Source organism: Apaloderma vittatum, unplaced genomic scaffold, assembly GCF_000703405.1.
Source record: "Apaloderma vittatum isolate BGI_N311 unplaced genomic scaffold, ASM70340v1 scaffold14287, whole genome shotgun sequence".
In the NCBI taxonomy this organism is placed as follows: Eukaryota; Metazoa; Chordata; class Aves; order Trogoniformes; family Trogonidae; genus Apaloderma; species Apaloderma vittatum.
The window spans coordinates 21,617-42,877 of NW_009725817.1; the positions used below are offsets into that span (position 1 = coordinate 21,617).

The window sequence follows — 21,261 nt, forward strand, 5'->3', positions numbered from 1 at the left end:
CAGGCTGCTCCATTCCCTACCCCAGCGTGAGAAGCAGCGAGCTGAATGTTGTAGGTGGATTTAAAGCCTCGTGTTGCGAGGCTGCGGGGGCACGCGTGTGCGTGAGCGTGGTTACGCACGTAGTGGTGGGGATACGAGCTCCGTGCTGGCGTGACTGGAACCACAAGAGCAAAACCCTTCTTTTCCTCCTGTCTCCCCCTGCTCTCTTGTTCAGGAGGTGCCCTCTGGTCGGTCGGGGTGACCGTGTGCCCCGGGACCGCTCTGTGCTCCACTGCTAGCGCGGGCAGAGCCAGCTCCTGCGCCCACAGTCCAGAGCAGCCAGTGCTCTGAGCAGCAGGGAAAACCTTGTGCTCTAGGAACCACCAAGTTCACCTCTGCAAAATGTTGTTTTCCTCAGACAAAGCCTGCCTATGGATTTAGATAGGCTCCTGCTCTTTTGGTGGCTGGTAGTTTTAGTTAAATTGAATTAATGTAGCTACTTCTGTGGTTAAAATGAGGCACGGACATAAAACGCCTTGGCAGGATTGCAGTCATTTTTCTTTTTCCCTTTAGTTGTCATCCATGGCACTGACACAGTGATTTTAAACAAGACTTCATATTTTCCAGGAGAGATAAGCCCCTGGGGGGGTCAGTGTAAACTACTTTGTTGTTAGCTGTCCTAAACTCCATTAGCAGTAAAATCAGCACCACTTGCATTGGCTGCCCTCGATGAGACCCGTACGCTAACACCTAGAGGTGTCCCGTGTCCCGCGGTGTCACACCTCTGAACCCGTGCTGCGTGGCAAAATGTTGTGTAAAGGATGCTGAAACCTGTGAAAACATGGACTGAACTTTTGTTGGTTTTGTTTTCCTTTGCATTTCAGGCAATGTCTCGCTGGGTCTGTCTCCTCTCCACTGCTGCCAGAGTCTACTTGCTGGTCTTGGTGGTTTCTGCGGTGTTTTCCCAGTCGAGCCTGAGCGACAGAGTTCCCGTGAGTGTTGGCTGCTGGGGCTGGGAGCTGTGCTCGCAAAGGGCCGTCCAGCCACCAGCCTCCCCGCTGGGGTGGCAGCCTTGCCTGATCCCTCGGTAGGGCCAAGCAGAACGTCGCAGTGGGTGGTGAATCACCTCTTCTCCACACTAGGTTTTTGATAACAATGTTTCAGAAGGGTTTCTTTCTTAAGACTGCTTGCCCCACCCCAGGAAATTCAGAATATGCTTGATCTGGAGGGTTTGCAATGGGAACAGTGCAGCTGGGGCAGCTCTGTTGTTTGCTGGGTGTCACTTTTTCCATCTGGAGTTGTTACACGCTCCCCGTGTGGCAGGAGGCGAAGCTGCTGGTGCAGTCTAGTGGCGAGAAGAGGGGAAGGGATGTCCTCAGTTAGGTTCCTCGCTGTGCCCCTGTTGAGTCACCGCAAGTGAATCAGGCTTAGAAGAGCATCCTCTCAGGTCCTTGTGTCCCATGTGCATGGGTTTTGCTGCTTGCAGTGTTAATCTGAAGCTGCATTTGAGGTGAGTGGATGCTTTCTGTCCCCTTGCACTTGTACAGGTGTGCAGAACTCCTCAGTTTGTATTCTGCTGCTGAGGCTCAATTGCCAGACTCCCCTAGATGAGCAGATCTGGAAAACTTCCTTGAAGAACTTGCATGAGACATGGTCTGTAGCACTGGAGTGGTGTTTTTTTAGTTTAATTAGTGCTGTGACTTAAAACATGGGGTCTCCCAGTAGCATTGGTGTAGGAGGTCACTGACCCCATCATGTCCCTGCTCACTCACTCCTGCTTTCATGTTGCAGCTTGGGCCCATCTGGAGTTTTGCAAGGATGAGATAACATGTCTTTATTTCAGAGAGGGAAGGGGAGAGAGGCTCGAGGTAGAGAACAAGCACTGGGACAGCCATGAAGGGATGCCGACATAGGTTCAGACCAGATTAAGGCAACAGGTAGTTAACTCTGCCATCACCTTTTCCTGTGCTCCCCCTATGATGGTTCCGTGGTGGTCATGTCCCTCCTTTATTGCAAACAGACTGCAGCTTGTCTCAAACCCAACCTGCTGAGGCTTTTCAGCTTCTTGCAGTTGGTTTCAGACTGATGAAGCAAGGAGGCTTTTTTTTTTGCATTTAAGGAAATTTCAATTCTTTAGAATACATTTTTCTTTTGACTATTTTAATTCCGAAAAAAAAGCCAAAAGGATTTTTACCTGTTTTCTGCCTAAGTTCAGGATCACTTGTGTGGTGTTGCCCATTTTTTCCAGAAGTGCTAGTGACAACGGGGTGTTGCAGAGCAGCTGTGGGCCAAGCAGGGGCAATAACATTTAAATAAACCAAGTCACATCCTTTTCTCCTTACTGAACATTTAGACCGCGGCATGAGCAGAGCTGGTAAACATCAGCCATCTCCATTATGTATTTCAACAGATACAACACTCAAAGGCCTGTTGGTAAATTTACAATGACTTGTATCGTTAAGTCCCTCTTGGATAATAACATAGTAGGGTAAATAAGCCAAGTAATAACTGCTCTGACTCATTTATTTTAGTCCTGTTGTGTCTTGGCTCAGAAGATGTTAACATTGATTTTCATCAGCAGAACCTGTTTTTTTATGATTGTTACTAAGTTTTAACCATTTGTCATAATTTTAACAATTTCAAGCCGCTGACACACCAAGCGAAAGCAGGCGCTGAGCTCTTTTCCCGTGCATTTCCAAAATTTCAATCCCTTTTGACAGTTAAGGTAAAAACATTCTAAAGGTTTGTCAGCCATCTTCACATGTTACCACTGTCCTTGCTAATTGTACGTGTTTTGCTCAGGCTGACATTTCTCTTACCCAGAAACACTCTCCTAGCCTGGATAATAGGTATTTATATGCAAAGCACCCAGATTCTGCCAGAAAATATGCACGCATTTTTTCCAAGAAGTGGAAGAAGTGAAGGCGGAACATGGTCTAAAATTTGCAGTTAACCTCTTAATTGACTTCTTTTTTTAGCCCACGAAAACATTCTAAGGATTAATATCAAAACACTTCATGAAGTGAGCTGTAAGTCTTCTTCTAATTGCCAACAGTTAGGAATAATCTTTCCCCATAGGCTGGTTATTTGAAATTATTCAGTGGTGTCGTCCTTGGTGATACCAGAAGCGATAATACTCCCTGCAACTGAAACTGAGCTGTCTGGATGATTAGCCTGGACCAGCTTATCTGTTTCTGTGAAAATCAGAATAGCAGAGACCTGCTTCCCCAGCAGCTAATAGCCTGGTGTGAGATAGCACGAGGTCGTTACTGTGCACTCTCAATAATTTTATCCATTGCAGTTTTACATGACTCCCACCAGCTCCCTGAGGAGACTTCCCAGTGAACAGAGAGGTTTCCCTCGCAGCGAGGATTTTTTTCCTCCTGCTTTTCATCCTCGTTTTTCCCTTTGTGTAACGTCGTACCGCTCGTGCTAGCTGATCTGCCACACTTCTGCCGTTCGTGTGCTGCGCTCCCAACGTAGGTGGTGATTAAATCGCTGCCTCATTGTTTTAAAAGACTTGGAGGACATGGGGAGCAGGTGGAGGAAAGGATGCTTGCGTTTTTATTGTGTGGGCAACTCGTTGTGTTTTCCCTGTGTCCTATTTTGGAAATAGCTGAACTATTTTAGCTGAATTTTTCTCCAAGGCTGAAATAAATGCATTTAAGGAAAAAAAACAAAACACAACAAACTACCAAACTCAAGAATGCTTGAGGCATTCCACTCGTGTGGAAAATTTCAGCTGAAAAAGTTAAAAGTTTGACATATTTTTAGGCAAGGGGAAACAGGGTCTTGCAACGTTACACAACCCTAATAATAGTCAGGGCTCCTGGCCCTGGCTGTAATATAGGTGAGGCTGTGCGAAAGCTTGTTTTAAACCTGCAGCCTGCACTGGAATAAGAAATAAGCTGCGTTGCTTTGTTCAGCACAAATGTCATACTAGTTATGCATGTTTAACCTTTAATATACTTTAAATCTAAATTTAACCATGTGGAAAGATTCTCGGATGTCAAAAAAAAAATATATAAAAAAAATCTGCTGGCGAGGGAAAAAATTTTGTATTCTCAGCCAGCACTAAATTACCCAGATGCAATTGCTAATGAGCTGAATCTCTTCTATCCGAAAGGAGTTTGCCCTTACAAAAATAGAAGACAGCGACATAAAAGATGACAGTGGGAAAGAGCCAGTAACGGAAGATGATGCTGATCCTGAGGACCTAGAAGTGTTTTACCCCACACACCAATGGCAAACCATCCGTCCAGGTAACACGCTGCTGGCGAATTATAGTGTCCCTCTGAAACCCCACCTGAGAGCAGTGACAGAAGCCCTGCAGAAACTCAGGACGCCTGTTTGTTCCCATGACAATGTGCTCTTTTGCTGGCATTCACACAGTGAGATACAGCCCAAGTGACCCGGCGCGGGGTCAGGAGGCTGTCCCCAAAGCGGCTGGCAGCTGGAGCGGTCACTGAAGTGCTTTCAGGTCACTGGAGCAGGTGGGGTGTGCTGCCAGTCACATCGCAGGTGGTGCTGTGTCTCTGTCACCAGCTCAGAAACTTGTTTTCCCTTTCTGTGTTTGCCAAGGGACGGATTTCATAACATTTGTAGGCACGCGGTGTCCCAGGGCTGCTCTGCTCCAGTGTGGGCTGGTGAGATGCTGCTCGGTGGCAATCTGATTAAGAACTGTCAATGTAACACTAGACGGCTTTTTCACAATGGATTTTCTATTCCTTGGCTGTTTGAAATCCAGCTTTTATCCCTGTCTATACATCCCACAAAAAAAAAAATCTCTTCCTTTTTTTGGGTTGGTATCTTTTATTAGATGTGTGTGGGACATGTATGTTGAGAAAACAGCAGTGGAGCAGGCTGGCTTCACTGCAAAAACTGCTGTGCTGGGGAAGGCTGTGGAGAGGATAATCCTGTTGAAACACACACATATTTCAGCAGTTGGGATGATCAGGAAACCTGCCTCTGGGGTTTTGAACAAGGTATTTAATCCTCTTGTGCTTTGGTGTCCTCATGTATATGCAGGTGTAATACCTTCCCACCTCAGACGGTTGAACTAAGATGTAATTAGTTTTTATATAGTGCTCTGAATTTAAAAGAGCTTTATCCCATGCTCGGTATTATCGTTGAATGAGTAAATATGGGATCCATTTGTCTTGAAATTTCTGCCAGTTACAGCAGAATGACTCTATGTTTGTATAACATAAATGTCTAGCAAAAGAACCTGAATTTCTCAAAGCTTCAGTACATACTTGTATTCCATTTTCATACCCTTATGTATAGAAGGTGTGTGATGCCCCTGCTCAGTATTCAGTCTGGCAGATGCCCACCACCCTTGTTGAAGCAGAATACATACACACTTAGGTCATTATAAACCTCGTTGCCAGTTTTGTTCATTGTTCAGATGTCTTCTTCCACTTAATTTTTGTAGTGATTCCACGTGGAGCACACAGAGCAAAGGACTTGTGGTAGTGGGGAGCGTGTTGGCACTCACAGAGGAGAAGAATTTCAGTTACACTTGCAGAAGGCTTAAGTGGTGGCTTGCCTCATTGTGTAGCCCCTACGGATCCTCGTTTCAGGTGTGCGTGCAGATTTGGGTAGAGACATGTCAGAAAGAGGAGTCTTCCTTCATCTCCCCCTGCCAGCCTTCATTTTTATCTCCTGTGGGTTTCTCTGAAGCAAAATCTCACATGCTTTCAGTGCGAGTCACAGTCCAGGCATGAGATTTCTGAAGCAAGGCTGGGGAACCTGCTGCCACCACAAGCCCATTCCTGCAGCCTCCCACCCTGGGGATTTCCCCTGTGCTTGCGGGGGTCCGTGCTGGGGAGGGAGGTGACCCGCGGGGCGAGGGAAGCAGCCAGCGTGGCTGTGCGAGAGATGTGCCTTTTGGTCCTTCAGCAGAGGTGCCTGCATTGGCGGCGTGTCAAAGCTGGTGGTTCTGCACCTTCTAACGTTTCCTGATGTGATGTCTCTTGCTTACAGCCCGGTGGAGTCCTGACTGGGCTGGCTGGTGCGTGCTCAGCGCACTGCTCAGGAGGTTGCTTTCTGCTCCCACGCCATCTTCCATTAAATGCCTGCAGCAGACGAGGCCGGTCTCTCCTCAGGAAGCAAATGTTTTGATTTAAAATTTAGACCTTTGGGTTTAAATCCTGGAAGGGAGCTCAGCATTGTGTTTCTCCCTGTCGCACTCCTGTTTCCTCTTGTTCCTGTTCTGAGCTCAACACAGGGTATTTATGCTTCTCTTTGGTCCTGCAGTTGCTCATCTTTTATACGTGTGTTTTTGGTTTTGCTCTGCTGTTTTTCTAGTTCCCTGTTGCTAATTGCATCAAACTGTGTTTCCGCCGAGACGGCTGCAGTGTCATCAGCCTGTAACCTGCCAAATCCCTCCACCAAATTAAATTGTTATTGTATATGTAACGCCACTTTGTGCAGTTGTTCCTTCGCTGCCTACAATGGGAGCTGGATTTAGATCAAGTGCTTTTCTTGCACTTTGAGCACGCTTCAAGCTGCTGGAGGTAGCTGGATGCAAACACAGAGAGACAGTTACCCTGCGAGTTCTGCCGCCTGTAATCTGGAAGCAAGGAGATGAGTTGTTTCTTCTCCCAGCCAGCCCGGAAGCTGACGGACTGTGGGCTTCACAAAGTTCTTTAACACTTTCTTAGGCATTGCTGCCTTCTCACTTGGTGCTAAATAACACGCCAGGCGTAGCTGATTTATGCAGAAAGGATACAGGCACCTTGGAAAGTTTTCTGGTACTTCTAGTTTTTTACTTCTTTCTGGTATTGTCTGAGGAGACGATGAAGATGTCTGGAGATTTTCCTTCTATTTTTGGTTGGTGTCTGTAGGAACTCACGGGCGACTTGGGTTTCAGTGAGTAAGGCTGCAACATTCTCTGAATGGATGTTCGCACCTGTGGTCAGGCTCTGTTCCACCACAGGCACAGAATTTTTTTAATGTTGATCTGCCTCTGTCTTTTTCCTTGCATTCTTTTACCAAGTGATAGTACCCTCGTGAGATGGACGCTATCTGGAGAAGCATAGCAGAGGTGATTTGCTTTTGTTGCCGCTGATGTTAAGTTCTGCCAAGTGTGTGGAGGTGAGGCTGCCAGCACACAGAAACACCTTGTTGCTTTTCAAGGGGATCCTGCCTGATGGTTCTGGCAACCAAAGGCAGATTGTTAGTCTCTGGGACGATGGAGGTGAGTGGAAGGGTTGAGTAGTGTTGATGGCCTTCTCCATCAACTTGACGACTTTCTCGTGGCTTCTGTGTATTCCACATTTCCAGGTGACCTCAAATGTGCCACACAACATCCTAGAGCACGTGAATGCTTCATTTCCTGTGAATTACCCACTTCTGTTACTTGGGCACATTGTTTCCCTTTGTTTTGTTTAGCATTCCTGATGATTTAAAGTTGGATTGCTCTGACCACCTAGGCATATTGCTGACCAGCAGGTTTTCCACCTAACATTAGAGTCAGAAGTGGCACTTCTGGGAAAGATATTGCTGTGAAGATTAAGAAAAAGGATATAAGATGCAAAGGTTTAGCTGGGAAAGAAAAAGGGGGTTAATCATCTCTTCCTCCGCAGTGACCAGCGCTGTGGGGAGCGTGGGCTGCACGAGGCCTCTGCAGATGGACTCTGTCCATCGCTGTGGCAGCAGCAATTGGGAATTAATGTGTCCAGTTTCTGAATCCAGATGGACCAAGTGAGTACCTCATCTGTCCGAAATATCAAAATATTTACAGTCTACTCTTCACGCTTTCCATTTGAGAAGCTGTCAGCAGGGCACAGAAAGGCTTCCTTTGGTGCAGATTGGAGACTTGGAGCAAAATCTTACATTGGCGGTTGAAATGTTGCAGCGTTGGATCTCTCTCAGGTGTGGATAGCGTGTCTCAGCATCTTGCCAGGCAGAGCCTGCGTTAGAGAAGCTCAGCTGGCCTGTACCTTTAGCTGTGGTTAAACTTCTGGCTTGCAGAGCTCTCTGCTGAAACCTCCAGTTACTCTGTTGCATATGTACTGTTCAGAGTCATTTTCCTAAGTGCCTAATTATATTGCAGTTAAAAAATAAGAAGCCATGACTGCCACTGTTGATCAAACTGCCAGAGTGAAGTTGATGTGAGAATGCTCTTGTTGCTGCTTCTGCAAAGGCAAAGCCATCCTCCGTTCAGCGAGGAGCTGATGAGACAGTGTTTAGCATTTGAATATCCATGGCTGCGGCTTCTGAGCATCCTTGGGCTGCTTTCTCCAGCAGCAGCTATTCTTGCTGCTCATACTTGTTTCAGATCTTCCTCTCTCCTATGGAAACACAGTTCTTCGAGAAAGCATTTGTGTCGGGAAGATAATTTCAGAAGCTGCTTTGAAGGGCTTGCTGTGGTCTCGGAAAGAACAGGACTCGGGTTGACGAGTAACTCAGTCCGGTTTCAGGGCCAGTCTTTATCTTTCAAGAGATTTCAGTGGCCAAATGAGGCAGCACTGCTCCAAGCCTCTCAGTTTAGAGTTTTTTAAAGCTGGGAGGAGAAGGCAATGGCAGGAGGGATCCCTTGCGCTCAGGAGTCCTGTGCCAGGGCCTGTCCCACAGCCTGTGTGGGTGACGTGGTGGCTGGTGAGGATTTCCTTACACGTTGTTGGTGAGTATCTTGCTCCTGCTGTTCACTAGGATGTTCTGAGCTGCGACCTGTCCTGCTAATTGCTTTGCTGAATTAATGAATCTGTCCAAACCATTGGCTTCTCAGTGACCAAGACCTAACTCAAACAGTTGTGTGCAGGTCTCTAAAATATTTATGTCAGGATGGTCGAGAGAGGGCTGTGAAATTTGGTGTTAAACCACAGGGTATGCTCATGTGTGTGCAAAGCTTGACGTGTGTAATCCAGAAAGTAGGAACCTCATCAGATCAGCACAGATTTGCATGAAGAAGGAAAGCAAATGGGATTTTAAAACCTCATACCTGATGAAATTTTTCTTTTCCTTTTTTTTTTTCTTTAAATAAAGTAACTTGTTACTGATGTGGAGAGGGGAAAAATCTTGGCTGTGGATTTTTTATAATCTCTGGCCAGCAACAGGGAGAGCCGCAGGGTGATTACGGCAGGTAGGAAAGCCCAGGCAGTCTCAAGAGCAACTGCAAATATTTAGTGCTGAGAGGTAGAGCTATGGCTACCAGTAGCTTTCCCTCTGCTTGTTTTCCATCTGACCTCTTGCATACAAGGCTTTCGATATCTTAAATGTATCCCGTGCCTGTCCTCCTTTTCATTACCATGTGCCTTCACGCTTTCCCCTTTTGTCTTCCCCATCTTCATGGGCTTGTTTGACATCTCACCTTAACATCGCTGGATGCCTGGTCTTACCAGCACTGGCCTGTGCTTAACTGCTCCTTACGCTGAAAGTTTTCTTTCCCAAAAGTGCCAGGGCTGAAGCTCCACGTGCTGCTTCTGGCTCTGCTCTGGGGCACTGGAGGGCAGACGTGTCAAAAGAAGGAAATTCTCCTTACCTTAGCCCTGCTCTCTGGTGGGTTTCCCTGCCGTTGGTAGGAAGGCAGGGTTGGAACTGCTGGAGAGACGCTCGCACAGTGTGCAGGTAGGCAGGCAGGTGGTGTCACAAACCCCTGTTTGACTGGGGCTGTTTGTGGGCTACTGGCTTTTGGATGTGCAGATGGTGGTGGTACAAGTGGGGTTTTTTTTCACCCAGCTCAGCTGTGCAGGTGAGGGCCGTGCTGTTACCTGTCTCCAGCCTTGCTCGGCATTATCCACTCGGATTTTCTTTACTGGTGGGTTCCCTCAGGGGGAAAGTCGAAGGGCACCCGCAGGGGATACATGCCTGGCCCTTGTCAAGCCATCTTGTCAATGTGCAGACATCGGCTTTTTGGACAGGCGAGCTGGCCGGAGGGCTGGCCGTGGTCCCCGGCATGGCAAACTGCCAGGAGCTGCTGCCGGCAGCCTGACCTGGAGGTGCCGCCAGAGGTGATGCTGGGAGGGTTGTAGCCTCGAACCTGTGTAGTTGAAGCACCCATGAAACAATTGTGAGTGTTGGTGGGCTGGGTTCTTTGCTGGGAGAGGCTGCATTCATTCACAGTAAGAAGTGAAAAACTGCAGCAAGTAACAGAAATGTATAGGCTGGTGACTGAACATGTGTGCTGAAATAAAAAAGACTCCTACTTTATAAAGAACGCTCTGCTTGGCTAATTTGACAAGTGTAGTAATGCAGTTCTGATTAGAGATTTTGTAGGGTGTTGTAAATGCAATATGTATATCTATTTCAATTTTAATAACGTGAGGTCTCAGAAGTGTGTAGCTCCTGGTACTAAATCATTCCGGGAGCTGGGCAGAAATGGACTGCCGTGTGTCAGTGCACCTAACTTGCAGGTTTTAATGAAGCAGCAGGATTCGCAGGGCTCGCTGGCTGTGCCCAGCCCCGGCGCAGCGTTGCTTCGAGTGGGGACACAGGCGGTGAGGTGCTGCCCCACGGGACATATTCAGCGTGGCCACGTACAGCGTTGTTCCCTGTGTTTTCTCTCCACTCCTCTGTGACCTGGAGGTTTTGCAGCCCCTATTTTCCCAACACATCTGTGAGGATATGGGGTTCAGTTTTGGTCAAATAAACTGGGAGCCACTTTTTTTCCTCCCCTCCAAACTCAGATGAAACTTCCGTTGTCTTCTGTCATTTCAGGAATTGCTGGCACCAGTGTTGGTGAGAAAAAACTCTAAATTTACTGTGTGGATTGCTCAAGTTTAGGAGCAGAGTGGGGCTGTGATGGGTTTTTGGTGCATTGGGGTGAATGCTGTCCCTTACTGGCTGTTCTGTTACTGGTTTCATGAAACAGGCTGGTTATGAAAGTCTTCTTCAGCAATGCACATACCACCAAAACCTAACGATGCTTCTAAGCAGCTGAGACAAAAGTTTGCAGCTTCTCTAATGTGTAGCCAGGGGCTTGGTTGCTGGGCTTAAGCGAAACAAGGGTGTCACGATGCATTTCCACGTGAGAAAATGGTGACTCTGGCTAGCTGTGTGTATGATTCCGTGCTCTGTGGTGTGTTAGGGGTTAATTTAAAGTGGTTATAAACCAGATGATGGGAGTGTTTCAAAAAGTCTTTTTTGTGCAAGAGGAAGTTAGGCTGCATTTTTCAGAATTTTTTCGAGCTTAACTGTAATGATACTCTGACTGTTGGTGCTATAATGTGAGTGCAGCGTTAAGAGAATAAGCGGATCAGCTGGGTAGCAGTAGACATAAGCAGTGGGAATCATTCACATGGTTAAATTTACATTGTTTGGAGGGGGGAAAAGTGCTCTGAAAGAAGAGAGACTGTTTCCCAGGGAGATCTCTCGTTCCTCTCTTTTATCTTCTTCCTGCCAAGCCGGGGATGCTGTGAGCATGCGAGCTGCCAAGAGATGCTTAACTATGTGCTGGGTGATGAGGAATAACTTGCTATGGTTTTTATGTGCAGGCATGCTATATTGTCTGCAATAACATTAATAACCTTCGTGTGACTGTTTTGAAGGATGAACCTCATTAAAGAAGAGGTATTTAATAACAGACTTATTTTTATCTCTGTCATTATCTAACAATCTGCACATTTATTTCAAGGTTGTAACAGTGCTTGGGGAAAAAAAAAAGTGTTTTCCCTCTTGTAAAATGTCTTAGGAACACATGCAGCCGTGGTTACCTTGAATTTCTGATTTCCTTCATCCTTCCAGACCAAGCAAGCCATACCATGACTTCAGCTGCAACATTTTCATTGGGTGTGATGGGAAAGTGTTTTGTAAAGATGTGACTTGGGTTCCAGGGTCCCTTAGATGGTTCTGAAGGTTTCACCAAATGCAATCAGAGCAAGTCCCTCACACTCGAAATGCGTGATCTTGGTTTGTGGGACGAGCAACCCCAGCATCACAACATGTGCTTGCTCAGCCACGGGTTGGACCTCCCACCGCTCCAAGAGCAGTTATTTTCCTGGTTTGGGAATTATTTCCTGAGGTGATGGAGGCAGGTGGTCTGCCCCATCCCTGCGGGGATGCACACCACCTTTCCAGTTCCTCTGTCCCATGGGCTAGGATCCCGCTGGAAAAAAACTTCTGCAAAACTGATTCTAGGTGGGTGAGCACAAAATCAGATCTTTTTTTTATTATTTTTTTTTTTTCAGGCAGTCAGCACTCAGTCAAATGGCTCCTGCAAGGGCTATTTCATCCTGATCCTTCACGGTTCATGCCTGCAAATCAGTGCTCTTACTCAGATGAGGCTGCAGCTTGGTTTTGGGTTTTGTTGTTTGATTTTTTTTAAAAATTTTATTTTATTTTCCCATGTATTTATTTATAGGGTCACTAGCAACAGATCTCCTTTTTCCACAAACGCTTTTCACACCCATGTGCTCTGCCTCCTTCATTCTGGCCTAAAAGCACCTTGCTGTTCTGAGGAAACTTCTGAATGCCCGTCATGCTGTCCTGATTTAATGGGACATTTTCTCTGATCTCTGTCCTCCCTTCATTTTAAATCTGCAATGAATTTGAGACGTAAATAAAAAAAGCTACTTGATGTTTCTTGAGATCTAGAAGCTTTTTTGCAGTTGTTCTTATATGAACACACACTGGAACAACTATCTCTGCTTTACTAAAACAGTTTCCTTTAGCATCTCGAGGAAGCTTTTGAGTTAAAAAATAAACATATTTCTCTTTTCCCAGCTCTGCTTTACCAGCATAAGCTTGGGAAAGAGATATAATTTCCTTGGCTCTGTCTTGATGTTTTGTAGAACCAATTCCTATTTATTGCAAGAACTATTATGACACTATATTCAAGGTTAATTTTTTATTATGTGTTTACATTTTGAAAGGAGCAAGTGTGGTGATGTTGGAAATTCTAATTTCTGATTCAAAGGCTCTTTTTTTCAGTCCAGAAATTCGTTTTCCTCTCTCCTGATTTTCTGCCTGCTCCTTGAGACTGCAGGAAGTTTTGCTTGGGTCATTCGCTTGCAACAGGATGTTATCTGAATACTGAATTAATGTATGCAGTCTGTCACTTGATATTTCTTCTCTTCTTCTTCTGGAGATCTCCCAGGGTTGCAAAGACCTTGCAGGCGGCAATGGCAATAACAGGAATGCGCCTGTGATCTTGCAAAGTAAAACAAGAAACTTGAAGCTGCATGTCTCTGCCATCACTGCAGGGTGTGAATAAATAGATCTAATCAACAATTTACATTTTAACCCCAGACCAGTTTTTTATTTTTAGGATTTGTCGTTCAGCCCAAGCGAAACCTTTCCGTTTCTGTCTGGTGGTGGTGGTTTGAAAAGCACATTTAAACTATCTCCGAGACTGTATTTTAACATGCATTTGCATTTTGATGCAATCTGCTGCTTTTCTTATTTGAAACAAAGCCCACCTGTTCTTCATTAATTATACTATCATTTAACCTGCTAACCAGGTTGCTGCTAATTACAGTTATCTCACTGTTCTGTAGCTGATAAAATGCAAAAACAAGTCGACCTCTCTGTATCTCAATTTGCTAGAGCTGTAACAGGGTGGCAAATTGTGAAGGCTTTTACAGGTAAGGTGAAGGTATTTACAGCCTCTGTGATACAAAACTGGGAACACTGAAGTGCAGAAAAACCTGCAGGGTGACTGAACACAGGAGCAGGTCAACTCCAGCAGAGAGGTTGTGGAGTCTCCATCCTAAGAGACGTTGAAAACCCAACTGGACAACTTGGTCGAGGTAACCCTGCGTGAGCAGGTGTTGGATGAGACAGTCTCCAGAGGTGTTCCCCAACCTCAACTGGTCTGTGACTCGGTATGGCAATGCCTTTTTTAAGACAGAAGATCTCATGATGGGCTTCACACAGAGCTGCAAATCCTGGTGGGGATGCTGACTCTTCCCCTGAGCTGAAGTCTGAATGGGGCAAACATGGAAAGAGTCGCTGGACATTTTTCTGAAGAGAGGCAGCACAAAGTCATATCTGAGACCAGCTGCTGGGCAGTTGTGGGTCCGGCAGTGCTGGAGCCAGGAGCCAGAGGCTGGAGTGAAGACGCTCTCTGGGAGCAGAGCCTTTGCTGGAGATGAGCCAAGAGACTTTTCACTTGAGCCCTGCTTTATCAGCTTTCCACCCACTTTGATCTCTTCAGATGCTCTCCAAACCTTTGGACTACCTCATGAAGTGGAAAGGACATGTCCTGGAGGAGGAGCGGAAGCCGTCAGACAGAGCAGAGCTTGTACCTCACCCTGCTGCCCAGTCTTACTGGCAAGCGAGGAGGAAGGGCCGAGGCTTTTCCAAATCAAGCCGTGTAGGTCAGAGGTATTAGTGCAACAGTGCGGAGAAAGTGTGTACACTGTCCTTACCCACTTCAGCAAAGGTTTTGTTATTGCTTTGGTTGTGGATTTTTTTCTGAGACAGCTAGAGATGGTTTGTGTGATTTCTTCTGTCCCCTCTGCAGTGCAGAAGATGCAGATGGGGTGGGACAGTGGCATCTTTACACTTTCCAGGTATCCATCCACAACCCAAGGCACTGCCCTGTACAGCCTTTGTGCAGAGATGATTTTCTTGCAGGCTTAGGAATACTACACAAACAGGTAAAACAAGACACTTGATGGAGACCATGCTCAAAAAAGATCATATCCACAGTCTAAAAACCTGATACAAGAGCCCTGAAGTGCACTTTGCAGTGGTAGCGGAGCTGGGAACCCTGCATGGGGAGATCCTCCAACAGTTCTGACATGAGGAACCAGAGGAGCTCTGATTCTCCATGAGGACGTCACGACGCCTCGAACAGAGCTCGCCATGACACCAGGCAGGAGCTTGTTGGTGGGGCCACCCTGCTGGCGCAGGCCGTGGTGCAACCTGGCCACGCTCCCAGGGACTGCGCGGCAGCGATGCTCGGCAGTTCTCGGCGTGCTTCTGCTCTGAAAGTCGCTGTGTGCCAAGGGACCTCCTTAACTCCTGCTCCTTCTTTCCACTGGTGGAGCGGGGACAAAACTACCCTCCCGCTGCGTCACAGGGAGTCCCGTGGAGCCAGCACGTCTGAGGGACAAGGAGATGCTCTCCTGTGCATCACCTGGGCAGCGCTGGCTTAATCATTTATCCCTGTTCACGCCACCAAAGCTTTATATCGGGCGGGCATGTGTGTATTTTGGTTGGGGGGGGGTTTAACCCCAACCATTAGTTTGTCAGGTGTCAGGCAGGATTTGCAGCACTGGCAGCTGGGGAGAAAAATTGTTATTAAGTGTAACGTGGCACCTTGGATTCAGAAAGCATGGGGAGACAGTAAATACAGACTTCCATAATGTCATTTTATAGTGTCACTCTTCAGAATTTATTAAGACTTAGTTGCAGAGATACCTGCAGCTTCTTCAGGTTGAATCGGTAAATTCTTTTCGTTATCTGCAGTGCTTGTTTTGACCTCCTGTGTTTTAAAAAAGAAGAAATATTGGAGGCGTAGGGGCACCCCTGTTCTTTGGCAGGTGGCTTTTTTGGTGTAAATGCAACTTTTTGCAGGTTTGCTGCTAACAGTCTGGTCAGTGCTCGAAACGCGAAGTGCTGAGAAACGCTGGCACATGCGTCCTCCTGCGGGCAGTGTGCGGCAGCAAGGACGCGACTGGCAGGTCCCATCATAGAATCATAGAACAGTTTTGGCTGGAAGAAACCTTCAAAATCATCGAGTCCAAGCTTTTCCTAGCCCTATGAACACCACTAAACCATGTCCTTCAACGCAACATCTACCCAAATCTGCCATCATCCCACCCTGGTCCCACCTCGACATGTGGATGATCTTGAACAGGTTGAGGATGGCTGAAGGGGGAGAAGGGCTCACAAGAACTTTCTTGACTACAGAAAGGTGGTTGCTAAAGCCAGTAGTAGTTCAGTGTTGACTTGTTGTGGACATTGCCACTCTTTGCTGTCGGGAGCTTGCTGCCTTGTTGGTGCCAAGAACAGCACTGGCGTTTTTCAAGAGTTCCTCTGTCCACGAATGAAATTGTGCCTGTTTCTCTTGGGTTTTTTTTCAGGCACACGTCACAGCGGTGGCACATTTGTGTACCTTTACCCCTGTACTCACTCTGGATTTAGCTCTCCAGGGTGGAAGAAAATGAGTTCAAGCTCAACCTTCTGATAATTTATTATGTTCCTTGTGCTTAAGGGCAAAATTTAAGTTGCCAAAAGCAGATGTTTGCTTGCTCCTTTTTTAGCTCTCGAAGTACTTTCTGAGTGCTTGATTGATGGACGTTCCTGTTACATTAATAGTTGGGCTTTGCAGAAAGCTGTTATTACCAGGAGAATCTGGTGTGGGTTTCAATTTTTCTTCTTGCCTTGAAAATCCATTATTAATGTCTTTTTGAGGGAAAAAAAGGTTTCAATTCAGGCATTTTGCTTTGCTTTCTTGGGCTGCTTTGCAACTGTCTTCTCTGAGGCGCTTTTAAAATCAATATTACAAGTGTTCTTTATATTCTGCTGTGTGGTTGAAGGTGTCTGCATCTTGTTATTGATTTCTAATTGTGTTGCAGGACATTTGGGTGCACGCAGATTGCCATGTGACAGATTACTTTATATGTGTCTTCCCCATCATCACAGGGTTGGCTTTTCACATGTTTGCTCTTGCAGGATGCCGTTGCTGAGCCTGGAAGCTACCAGGAGGGCTTTCCCAGCTTGTAGCCCATAAGTGCAATCCTGAGATGCTGAACTTGTGACCGTTTATTTGGTTTTGTATCAGACACAGAGGTATGCTTGTGAGGTCTCTTCTTTTGTCTTGTCTTCCTGGAGTTGTTCTGCTGTGGCTTTTTGGGCAGCCTCCTGTTCTACATGGTAGGAGCAAAACGGGTTGTCCAGATTTTCTTTGGGGTGGACATAATGCACCTTCAGCTCTTTGGGTCAGCGCTGGCGTGAGCTCTGACGTTGCCCCTTGGATCAGCTCTGCTAGCAGATCTTGGCATTTCAGAGATGCAAAGTCCAAGGCTCAGTGAAATAATACGAAAATACAGCCCACATCTGTAGCTGCGGGTACAAGGCTCTTGGAGTACAGCAGCCTTGGTGGAGCATGGGCACGTCTGTTGGAGATGTTGCGACCAAAGGAGCAGGTGAGGAGCTTCTCCTCAGCAAGGTTCTCCTAGACAGGTAAAACACTCTGAGCTTCATGGAGGCCACTTCTAGCTCATAGGGAATTAGTTGTTGTAGCTTATCTGTCCGTGCTGGGAACCAGAGCAAAAAGAGGGCAGAAGCACTGGTACCGTGTCTGTGGGGGAGCAGCAGCACAGCACACGTGTGTTTTTAAACACACTCACCAAGGATCTTCCTGGGTCCGGCGGTGCTGGAGCTGGCAGTCGCGAAGGAGATGATGTGCATAAGTATGGGCAGGCTTCGACCTTGCCGCTGGAACTTAGTTAGCAATTCTGTTGGTGTTCTGGAAACGAAAATATAATTCAGGCCACCTTCTCCTCCAAGCTGACCCTGAGAATCTGGGAGGAAAAGAGATACTGAATAATTAGGGGCTTTTTTTTTTTCCTTTGCGTTTTTGCTAGAGTTACTGCTTGGTGTTGAACTGTACTGTAAAGTGTCATTTGTATCTTTGAACTTACTGGTCCAAATGTGCTTTGCATTAATATAATTACCTAAATTGCAGTCTCATTAATCACAGCGTGCTGCAGCATGTCACTGTCTTGCCTTATTTTGCGGACAGTTTGGCTGGTGGCAGCCCCTGTAACCCTGGCCAGAGGGTGAAGGCTGTGGCTGCAGCACTCCCCTTGCACTCCTGGGCTCCTTACAGCTCCCACTTGGTGTTTGGACACCGAGAGGTTCCCCCTAAGGTCCGGGAGCGTTTGTCAGTGCTGCCGTGACCGTGGAGAGCCGCCACGCCACTGCGGAGGAGCTCAGCTGGGACGCAGCCGGGGAAACTTGGGTTTGTCACGAGGCAGTTTTGCCGTACGGCATCCCTGCTGCCGCTGCTTTGGTTTGGGGTCTGCAGAGGTCCCGGCATGGCAGAGCCCAGGCTCCAGGCTTTGCAGTAAATACCCAGAGCATGAGCTCGTGCCGGGCACCACTGCAGGGCTGGTCCATGATGCTGTGTCTCTCTCTGTACGTGGCAGAGCTCTCAGCCTTCCTGGCAATGTAAATTCTCCTGGCTGAATGCAATTACACTGAGTTATTGATTTATCTTTGAGAGGATTTCCTTCCTGAGGGACATTTCTGGCCGTTGTAATGATTTAGTTCTTCTGCGAGTGCAGAATCCGTAGCAGAGCAGAACCACCCTCCTGCCCTCGAGTCTGCAGCCCAGGGTCGCTCTCTCGCAGGCTTCTGCCACAAGCTGGTTTCTGTTCCAAAGCTGGGACAAGGTTATACGGCTGTTACTTCTGAGTGACAACTGCAAGTAAAAGGGCATTTTCAGCTTTTCACTCCAAGTGTCAGGCTGGCCTTTATGACATGGCACCGGCATTGTTATCTCGGACTCTTGGCAAATGCTGGCATGTGGGAAGTGTGAAGCTATGCCAGCATTAATGCACCCAGGCTCCTGGGAATGTCTGAATTCTTTAAAGCAAGGTGTGATGGGAGCAGGATCATGCAAATGTTTGGGATTTTTTTCACCCTGAGGATGGAGGTTACAGCTTCTCTTCGTTTTCTGCTGACTCGCCCATGGACCATCTCTGAAAATCAGGCCAGCCAGGTTCCGTTTTGATCTCCTGCTTGAATCCCTGAGGAGGCAAAGCTAATTCTCTACTCCTGCCACCAGTTCTTCCCCCTTAGCCCTGAAGTCACAGTCCACTGCTGGTGGCTCAGCTGGTGAGCACCATCACTAGGTTGATTTAACCCATCAAGAACTGGGCCAAATTTACGGTGTCTGGAAGGAAGATGACAGGGTCTGTGTCCCTGGGTGTCCATCTCTCTAAAGCACCTCCCTGTGGCTTCCCGTGTCTAACCCCATAACGGATGTGGATCCAATTTCAGCTGCAGCGTGCACACTGATAAGATGTGAGGCTGCTCGTGCGTTGTTTTATAGAACATCATCCCCTGATTAGGCCAGAGGAGAACATCAGTTTATTTTCCTGTGAACCAAATGTGGCACAACTGCTTTCTTTCTCAGTGATCTGTCTGTGAGATGAAACAAGTCCTTAGCATCTGTCTTAAATACCACAGTGTTGACAAGCTCTCTTGACAAAAATTAGGCTAATGTCCCTTACGACGGTGTTAGCTATAGAAACGAGGCTTTAAATTGAAGCTTCGGAAAGCACTAGACCCATGGTCTCTCCAAGGCATCATCTTATTCCAGCTTTTATTATTCAAATTCATTCTTGCTATAGCTTGGCAGCGTAGCTGGCAGGCAGGTTTCCCTAATCCGCTCGGCTAGCCTCGCAGCCAGCCCATTTGGATCAGGATTGAACCGGGGAAGTGTTGTCCAGCTGTCTGCAGTCCTGGGCTCTCTTGGCTCTGGGGAGTGCTCTAGGCTGGGGCAGGTGTCGGTGCTGGGATCTTACTGGGGCTGCTGGTGTGGGAGCCTGCGATGGGCCGGCTAATACGTGTGGAGCTGATGAGCCGTTCACCTGCCAGCGGTACAGCGCGTCCTCCTGTTGATGGCTAGAGCTGGGAGAAGAGAGTTTGGGTTTTCTCAGTTGTTTGTGTCTTATCTTTTCAGTTTCAACCTTCATTGGGTTATAAATGCAGAAGCTGAGGACAGGAACAGAGATCACTGAGACCTGGTCACGAAGATCCCTGCTTGAGCTTCCCATCCTTCCCTTTCAAAATAGTTTCTTTTTATGTGCCTTTTTGCCTCCTGTTGCACAATCTTAGGCTTCAGCTCCTTATTTACAACATCAGATTAACCACAGTCAGCCTAGACCTCCTGGTTCTCATACTGATGTTGGTCCTGATGGATTATCCACCCCCAGAGAGCAGTTGTGTCCACTCCGTGCCTTTGCATTACCGGGCTCATTTTGGGTGGTTTCCCCTGCCCTCGTGTTCGCTTGTGGTGGCCATCTCAGCAGTCCCGGGAGAGAGGCTCTTCGAGGGTGACACATGTGGAAGGCAGCTGTGGTTGATGATGTTCCGCAGGTGCTAATCTCTGTCATAGTGGTGTCTGGCTCAAAAAGGTATTAGATGCCTAAAATTTGTCAGGATAGATATGATCCTCAGTTCCTTTTGTCGGATTTTCAGTTCTCCTGGTCATCCTCACCATCTTCCTCTGCCTGCGTTCTGCATTGATCTTCTCTGAGCTTAGATAAGCCTTCAGCATCCCAGATGGACTTTCTAGTATAACAAATGGACCTGTGGGGTGATGGTTATTGAATAGCTTGCAGTGACATTATGAAGCAATGTAGGCTTGGGGATAAATAATTCAGTGAGCTGGGAGGGATTAAAACTGGCTTTTGTAAACGGTGTTCCTGTTGGACATTGGCTTGGTGGCATGGTGAGACAAAGGTCACCGCAGTGTCCATACAGGCTGGCATGCTGTTTGATAGCTGAAATAATCAGAGCGTGGCTGGACACCTTCCATCACCACTTCACCTCTGCTGCCCAGATCTTAGTGGAATTAAACTACCTAAACTACTACAGTTTGTAGAAGTGAGCCCAATATCAGAAGAGAAGATAAATTGAGAGCTTCATATTGGGTCACTAAGCACATGCATCATGCTGTAACCAAGGGGGTGTGGTAATGCACGAGAAATGACTGGCTCGAAGCTGGAGATAAGAGTTTGCTTATTTGAGTGGAAACGTGGTTTTGCCAATTTTACAAAAGGGCAACCCTTCCTTTTCCTTCCGTGCTTTTTGTTTTTTTTTCCCTCGATGTATTTTGTGCTGTTGCAGCATGAGTGAGAGAGGAGAAAGCTTAGCAGAGAGGGAGGTGGAAGGGCAGAGGCACTTGTTGCAAGGAGCTCTTTGCCTTATGACGCTTCTCTGTATTGGCAGCAGCAGGATACATCAACAGATGCTACAGCAGTGACTCCGGTCAGAGAGGCACCATATGTCCTCTCCTGTCGCTCCTTCCCTACAAGTCTTCCTCCCCAGACACCCCGCTTGCATCCGCCTTCGCTTCCATTGCTCCCTGAGTGGCCCAAAAGGCTCCTCGTGGGAGGTGTGTGCTCTGCCCCGGCTGTGGCAGCCAACTCTCTCGCCTGCTGTGGTTTTCTTGCCAGGGAAGGGTCAAGATTTGATGGATTTTGGGCCAGGCAGCTAGCCCGGCTCCATGCACACCCCTGCACGAGGCTGGGCTACGTGCGGAATAATCATTTTGGTAGGCGGGAGTTAAACGGACCCACTCCGACGGCGTCAACCCGGGTCCGTCGCCGCCGGGTTTGGCTGCCTCTCCCTCGCCTTCTGGTCTCCTGCGGCTGG

At 47.4% G+C, this 21,261-nt stretch overlaps 1 protein-coding gene across 1 annotated transcript in view; it reads left to right on the top strand.

The window, feature by feature from the left end:
• The first annotated feature begins 866 nt into the window (after positions 1–866).
• SIL1 (SIL1 nucleotide exchange factor) overlaps positions 867–21,261 on the top strand; it is a 69,764-nt gene continuing 49,369 nt past the window's right edge. The window contains exons 1-2 of the mRNA XM_009873066.1: positions 867–971; positions 4,106–4,241. Of these exons, the coding sequence (XP_009871368.1) occupies positions 867–971; positions 4,106–4,241 (241 nt within the window). The remainder of the gene's footprint in view (positions 972–4,105; positions 4,242–21,261) is intronic.